The sequence below is a fragment of the Sinocyclocheilus anshuiensis genome, unplaced genomic scaffold (genome assembly GCF_001515605.1).
Source record: "Sinocyclocheilus anshuiensis isolate Anshui unplaced genomic scaffold, SAMN03320099.WGS_v1.1 scaffold850, whole genome shotgun sequence".
NCBI classification, from domain to species: Eukaryota; Metazoa; Chordata; class Actinopteri; order Cypriniformes; family Cyprinidae; genus Sinocyclocheilus; species Sinocyclocheilus anshuiensis.
In genome coordinates, this window is record NW_015537937.1 from 1,847,293 (window position 1) to 1,855,280 (window position 7,988).

At 39.1% G+C, this 7,988-nt stretch overlaps 1 protein-coding gene and 1 pseudogene across 6 annotated transcripts in view; one reads left to right on the plus strand and one right to left on the minus strand.

Moving 5' to 3' along the window:
- Positions 1-3,795, plus strand: part of LOC107660321 (NACHT, LRR and PYD domains-containing protein 1b allele 2-like) — a 7,810-nt pseudogene extending 4,015 nt beyond the window's left edge.
- A 260-nt stretch (positions 3,796-4,055) lies between these two features.
- Positions 4,056-7,988, minus strand: part of LOC107660048 (G-protein-signaling modulator 2-like) — a 14,562-nt gene continuing 10,629 nt past the window's right edge. For all 6 annotated transcript variants that reach the window (XM_016449273.1, XM_016449253.1, XM_016449228.1 and 3 more), the window contains 8 exons: positions 6,794-6,949; positions 6,504-6,612; positions 6,194-6,323; positions 5,975-6,057; positions 5,680-5,853; positions 4,857-5,028; positions 4,506-4,744; positions 4,056-4,394 (listed from right to left, as the gene is read on the minus strand). In XM_016449273.1, coding sequence (XP_016304759.1) covers positions 4,245-4,394; positions 4,506-4,744; positions 4,857-5,028; positions 5,680-5,853; positions 5,975-6,057; positions 6,194-6,323; positions 6,504-6,612; positions 6,794-6,949 — 1,213 coding nt within the window. In that variant the 3' untranslated portion in view covers positions 4,056-4,244. The remainder of the gene's footprint in view (positions 4,395-4,505; positions 4,745-4,856; positions 5,029-5,679; positions 5,854-5,974; positions 6,058-6,193; positions 6,324-6,503; positions 6,613-6,793; positions 6,950-7,988) is intronic.

The following is a 7,988-nucleotide window of genomic DNA, read 5'->3' on the forward strand; positions in this document are numbered from 1 at the left end:
CGATCATCAGAAGGCGAATTCATAGATGCTAAACATGGTAGGATTACATATAGGTATGATGACAGGAATGAGTGGTTCCATCATAAGCCTGCATAAAACAGTATAAAATCTCAAAGACAACATACACAGTGACCTGAAGGATATGTGTGTTCATTCAAAGAAAGGTTTTCCTATGGATTAATTAGGGAAAAGTCCATTTCTACCGTGCATTGTGTCTCTTCCTGTAAAAAGGTAGTGATTTTTCCCTACTCACATTCCTGTGGGTCATAAAACCAGTGATATCAGCATTAGTTGCCATGGGGACCAGGGGGGCCTGGTGTCGTTGCAGACATCCTGGCACCCAGTTTATTGGGTGAGGGGACTGTGACAATTTGTTAATCTAATGAATAACTGATTTGTTAAATCAAATGAAACATTGCGTGTTTGATTGGTCCAGATGCTACACTCCCGTTACACGTTCATACAGACAGTATTCTAAACACAACTGTAAGCTGCTGTGTGAACGTCACATTTCGAGACTCACACCTGTAAAGATAATGCGGTTGTCAATCCCAAAAACTGACAGTGTGAACCTAGCCTATGTTTCTGTATTTGTTTTTGACTACTCAAGGTTTTCAGTGGAGCACCTGTCAGAGATTGGAGATTTCATCCAGATTCTTGGTGAATCTAAAATCTTGAGAGCACTGAAGTAATTTTACTTTTATTAGAGCCACACAGAATATAAAACCAGTCTTTGCCATTTCCAATATAATATATTTACATAATGTTATCTGTTATTCCTACTTGGTAGAGTTCAAGAGGATGAATACAGTGCTGAGAGTCCCAGATGGTCACTTGACTTGTCAGTCACTCATGGAGATGCCTTGTAAGAAACTATTGCACATAAACTGTAATCCTTCTAATCAAGAACAATTTATAGAATAATTATATAGTCTAATAAAAATATGAAATGTATGTTTTCAAACACAGTGTACAGTGCTGTTATCAAATGTTTCTGTTTATTTCAGGTTGACTTTGAGCTCCTCAGAGAAGAATCCATCATTTCCAGCAGTCTTAAACATCAGTCTTACGTGTCCACAATCAGAGATATCCAGCACTGACTGGTCACTCTTCTTACAGAGACTCAGCAAGGCAGCAAAAGTAGCAGAAGTGTAAGGAAATAGTGATTTTGCCATTAACTATTTATCTCATTAGTAAATTTGCTGTTATTCAAATGCATTGTGGTCAAATATATTTTTGCAGCTCGTCAGCTCTGGACGAGTGTGTCAGTTTGCTGCTGTCTTCATTTCACTCTATGGGTTTGAAGACGTTGAATCTGAAGCTGTTCATTCTGAATAAGAGCTGGGCTTCTGGGATCATTTCTCTCGTCCAAACCTGCACCAGTCTACAGCAGCTCAGGTAAGAGAATTTGTTTGTGAGAGTGATGATTGACAGAACAGAATATTAATTACAGGATAAAGTATCCCCACAAATCTAAATGCAGCCAATCCACATTATAGATTTGTTCATCATGAATTATACTTTAAACTCTCTGTCTCTGTTCTGCAAGCTGATTGAAAAGTTATTAACTAAATTTGAATAAATTAAATGGTTTGATCTGAAAGCATTGTTCTTGTACAAAAACATGTATATTGCTTAATCACTATTTGTGTAACTTTAATATTGTAGTGTCAGTGTCACTGGATTGCTTTTGGAGGAGGGACTCATGTTACTGAAGAAATCACTGACAGATCCACACTGCACTGTGATTGTTAAAGGGTTTGTGTCTTTAATAGCTGTGCATTTGTCCAATGATAAACAGTTTTAGAAAGCTCATTGTATTCCGTTTTAGTAACAAAACAAATGAATTGGTTATACAGTGTGTAAATAATAGAGTATAAAATCCTCAATTCTACCATTACTGACAACTGATCTCATTTCTGAAATGTTTTTCCATTTAGTTGGTAAAACCATTGTAGCTTATTAAATTGGACATTTTAAAATTAGTTTGTAAAAATTACTTTGTCTTTCTCAAGGTGGAAGTGCAGTAAACCCACTGACCAGTGCAAAGAACAGGACTGCAGTCACAGCTGTAATGAGAAAGTGGAGATTCACCTCAAACCAAAGGTTTTGGAAACGCTGGAAAAGTGAGAATTTTTGTTTTATAAAAACGTTTTTATATGTTTATCTTTCATGCTTTAGTCATTTAATTTATCATTATCATCTCTGTTCTCTAGTCTTACAATATCTGACTCTGAACAGTCTGGACTGAATCTTCAGCCGCTCCCAGTGTGTCAGTCTTGTGTTCACATTGTTGACTCTGATCAGTGGGTTCAGGTGGAGCCGTCAGTCTGTACAGATGAAGGAGGGTCAGAGTTCAGGATCAGCACTCCGGCGGGTTGATTCGAGTGCAGCAGGACCAGAATGCGATGGGTCTGTGCTGGTGATGTCACTCTCCAGTACCGTGCAGTGGATGGACGTTCCCTCAGAGCAGATCTGGAGAGACTTCAGTGTGAGCGAATTGGTCCTGTGATTGATGTGACCGTGATCTCAGGGAAACTGGAGGAGGCCCATCTGCCTCATTACGCCTGTTTAGCAGAGTCAGACCCCTCTCTCACAGAAAGTGTAAAGGTCCTCAATGTTGAAGATGGTGGATTAACCTTTGAATCAGTGGAGTTGACTCGTTTTCATGCCAAAATACTCCAACCATCCTTTTCTCCTAAAACAGTGCTTATGAAACTAGGGATACCAGTGAAAGTGCACTGCGATCTATTTATCTTCATGACACACAAAGATCCCATCATTCTCCATGTGTATTTTTTACCAATAGATTCACTTTTTGAAGAAAAAATTAAAATAGTGGAAAAATCGAGTCATCAAATCAATCTTTCAAGACCTGAAACCCCATTACAGATGAATAAACAACACAGTCTTGAGGTTTCTGGTGCTTCTGTCCAACCCGAAGCGATCAAACTAAGAGGAGACATCAAGCCAAACTTCTTTGAGGTCATGCATCCTGTGGTCGATGAAATCAAAATGACTTAGCCGAGTGGATGATCAGAAATCAGTATGGACCTCAAAAATTTGCAAAGCTTTGTTTGGATCCATGCTGCTTAATTCTGAATTTAATTGGTTTCCACAAGTGGATGTCAACTTATGGCGTGTGGCTGATAAAGTTCATTTTTTTGATAGAAACTGGCATGCTTTTATTAAAAGTGTTAAGAATGTGAAAAACATAGCAGACAACCTGCTTCAGAAGCAAATCATTGATGAAGAATTATATTCTGAAATCACACATCCTAATTCAACCAGTGAAGCCAGCATGAGGAAGATCTGCAGCATAGTGCGTAAAGGTAGTGACACTGTGAAAGAAATGTTCATCTCCATTCTTCTGGAAGAAGATCCTGACCTTTTAACTCATCTGCCTTTACCTGACCCTTAAACTTTTTTGCTTGATGATTCTACATTGTATTTTTACATGATTTGAGAAATGATGTAAACTACAAGTGACCAATGCACTGGAGAGCTCACCCTACTATACTTTTGAATAACAGTATTTTAGTTACTGTTGGAATTAAAGAACATTCAAATGCTCTGCTTGCCTGTAAAAATGAGTTTCAAACAACAGACTGTTGCAAAACATTTTCTTGTCTGATAAGGACACTGAATAAGGTGAATGTTAAATATTTCTGTACAGGATTTATTTCTACACAGTTGTGTTGTAAATGTTACTGTATCAACTACTTTGACATAGTTTAACCACTTTTTTTATAATCTAAATGTGACATTACAAAAAAAATAATTCAGAGATAATTATAATAATATAATAATAATTCAGAGTCACAACTACATATACTAACTGGAAGGTAACTAGTGGTAGTAACAATGTTATTTAAATAAATACAAATAAACCTGGAGTTTTGTATCAAAAGATACATTTGTGTGAGTCATTGACGTGATCATAATCAAAACAATACATCCTAAACTAAAACAACCTTTAAAATCCTTACAAATGCAAATGTACAAGAGCTTAAATCCAGTAAAAAATTAAAATGTGTTATTTACAAAGACATTTTCCCCAGAGTTGCTAAGTACAGCTGTACACAAAAAGCCATTCATAATCATGTAGCAGACAGGACACAGTTCACACAGATGGCATGTTACTCGACCATCATTGTGTTTGTATTGCCAGCGTGAGGTTTGTAACACTCGTGTGCATGAAAAAGAGCTCATTTCTGAATATGTTCAGAGAAGTGCATGTTAGGTCAGCGGCAGGAGGGCAGTGTGACTCTCTGCTCATCCATCCTCTTGGCCTGTGAGCGCATGATGAGGCTGAAGAAGTCTTCATCCGGGACGGTGGGGCCACGGGAGGAGGGCGGAGGAGGGGCGCACCTCTGATCATCCAGACGGGACCCCTGAGAGAGACAGAAAAATTAGATGAATGGCTTTAAATGAATGCAATTCCTTTCCTACAGCTGCTATTTTGCACTTGTTTTCTACTCTGGTTAATTCAAACATGTTCTCACCTGACACTTGACGAGCATGTCGAAGAACTGGTCATCGGGTTCGGTGGCGTCTGTGCTGGCCATGACCTGGCTGAGGATCATCTGTCTGCTGCTAGTGCTGCTGTGTTCGGATAGGGTGCGCAGGCCGGGCAGACTGTTTCCTGTTCCTGCCCTCTGCTCATCCAGCCTCCTGCCCTGAGCGCTGGCCAGCAGTCTGAGGAACGGCTCCTGACCTGGAGATGCAGCCGACTCTGAGAAAGCTGGATAGACAGACACACGTTCAGCTACATGTGTGATATTCACGTCATTTTAAATGCTACTTGTTCGAACATTTAAAGACAAATTCAATGAATAATGTGAAAGACGACTAACATTTCCTGATGGTTCTGGGTGGGGTGGTGGGTGGGGAGGCAGAGCTAGAATTGACAGACAGGTGGCTCCTCCCATCCTGTATGACACAACGCTGGTCATCCATCCTGTTGCTCTGGAAACGACTCAGCAAGTCAAAGAAGCCCTCGTCTCCTAACACGTCAGTACTCCCATGCTGGGAGCAAAGAGGTCAAAGGTTAAAACTAATGCCTAAACTAACTAACGCCTAATCATAAACTATATATTAATCATTGCATTTTTTTTTTCAGAAAGATACAGTGGTAACCCTAACATTTTATTTTATGATTTAATATTTGTAAATGGTCTAAAGCAAAAGAGTTGTAAAATTTCAAAATTTTTAGAGCTCACAATTTGCTTTCATTTTATTAGAAGTAGGCCAACAGCGCCCCCTACGGAATTAAAACTCCTTACTGAGCAGGCTTTAGGACCCGGGGCCGCTGCCGCTGCACGTGCTATTACTGTTTACTCTATCATACACCGAATGCGTCATTCTGTACGTGCACTCTCAGTTTAAATGCAGCAAGTCGAAACAGTGAATCCAATCACCATTCAGGCAAAACTTTGCTTCAAGAATGAGCCACAATGCTGACATGATGTAATCGCACTGTTGACGTGATCTAATTGCTAGCACACCCTGAGCACATGTGAGTTAATGTATTCCTCTTATTGGCAAGACATATCGGCATAATTTTTCATATCGGGCCGACGCCGATATTTATATTTAAAGCCATTATCGGCCGATTCCGATATTGGTCCGATAAAATCGTGCATCCCTAGTAAACATGTTTGCATGTGGTTTTAGTACTTTGTTCTGAGGAGCTTCCCGTGTGTTGCTGGTATCCTGCAGGATTTTACTGGAGCTGCTCTGCAGTTTGTGCTTCTTTCCTCGGAAACGATTGACAAAGGAGAGCTTTGAGGATGACTTGGCCAGTGAGGATTTGGACTGCTTGAAGAGGATGTCACTGGTCCATTTCTGACCCTGCAGGACAGACATTAAATTGCTCTATGAATCCCTGATGCTGAGATTTAAAAACATAAATTGATGCTTCATTGTCTTATGAACTGATGACTATAAATAGAGTTATGAATCAGATAAATACATTTGCGTTGATCTTGTCAGGTGTGAGTTTCATCAGCTCTAGGTTCTCCATACTGTGCCGTCGGCTCATCCTAGGTCTGGCTCCTGGAAAAACAACAAACCAAGTCAATCAGTTTAAAACCTTAAATGCAATGGTCCCTTACTTTATTCAAGTGATAAATCATACAGAGGAACTTGGGATACTATGGCTGAAGGGAGACCTAGTGCTGTATTTGTGTACCATGCAGGTTGTAGTCAGTCTCTTTGTTCTCAGAAAGTACTGAATTGTTTGTGCTGTAACTGAGGCCAAGGACCATCTGGAGATCTGAGACGTTCATGCGAGCAGTGAGTTCCCCGCTACGATCACCAGTCTGTAAACAAGACAATTCGGGCATTTAATTCAAGCAATAATAATTTATTTATTTATTCAAAATGCATATAACTCTGCTGCAGTTTAGAGCAAAACTGGTTTTATAACAGATTTCCTTTAAAACAAACATCAAAGGTACTTCTAGATATGCACCTACTGATGGGTCTATAACTATGCGCACCTCTTTTGAGATTTCTAAGTGCTTTTCTGCAAAGTGCATGGCCTGGTCATGATTCCCTAGTGCTGTATGTGCATTTCCCAAACTCCAGCAGGCCCTGCCCTCACCGATCCTGCAGAAAACATACCTTTCATAATGAGTATGCAAATTATTATTATGCTTTATAATCGTTTTTGTTTAGCAGGGAACATTGGGAATATTTATTTATATGAATTTGTTTGACCGTTTGCCACCCTGTTCTTTAGATATCAGTTGGCCACAAGCTAAGCATGATTCCTAGTGTGTGAGAGCACCTGTCATTGAGGTCCTGAGCGATGATGAGATGTTTGAGATGGTAGTCGATAGCTCTCTCATAGTCCTGCAGCAGTGTGTATGTGTTGCCCAGACTGTAGCAGGCCTGAGCCTCCACCGCCAGATCCTTCAGCTGCCGCGCCAGCTGTAGAGCTTTCCTGCACTCAGAACACAATCACTGTCAGAGCTCAGATAGAACCACAACACAGGTTTTCTGCAGAGTTTTTTTACTGTTGGTTACTAGGTCACCAGTAGCACCGTCAGTCTATATATATATATATAGAGAGAGAGTATAATAATATATAAAGATTTTATGCATAATATGGGACTTTTAATTATAAATAAGACCAAAATGCAAAGGGAATCTTATTTTGAAATCTGTTTGCTTTACTACTTCCAGCTGCTCATTCAAAAAGATGGGGGGGGGATAAAAATATGCACTTTTACAACAATCTACAATATATTACCAAAAAAAAAAAAGTTTAAAAACATAAATTGCGTGAGACTGTGGAACGTGTAACACCATTTTTGACTTTGAACTTGGCAGCATGCACTAATTTACTAATTATAATAATTATATCATTGCCTTTTTAAGTTTAATTATCACATTAGAATGTACCACAATTCCGTTTTTCCATCCTCAAAAAAACAACAACAAAAAACGTTTTTCCATCCTCAAAGACCTTATAAAATGACTTTAAATGACCTTTAATTTAATCAACTGAAAAGAAGACTTATTACACTGTTCTGTGGAATACTTGATTCTGATTGGTCAGTCACGACATTCCGAGGTATGTTATCCCTCAATAACAACCGGTAAAAACTAATAACACAGGCTCATCCGGGTAACTGAAGTCGGCGCTGTACTCTTGCTAGGAACTGTTTTTTCTTGGTGAAAGCTTTGCGTTTGTTTAGCTAATAAAATATTAAAACTCGATTCAAAATAGTGTACCGCCAGCTGTAGAGCTTTCCTGCACTCAGAACACAATCACTGTCAGAGCTCAGATAGAACCACAACACAGGTTTTCTGCAGAGTTTTTTTACTGTTGGTTACTAGGTCACCAGTAGCACCGTCAGTCACTCAACTTTATGGAAACACACCTAATTCAGTTCACATTTGGATGGAAATCCAGCTATTGACTTAAATGTCAGATAATAATATATATATATATATATATATATATATATATATATATA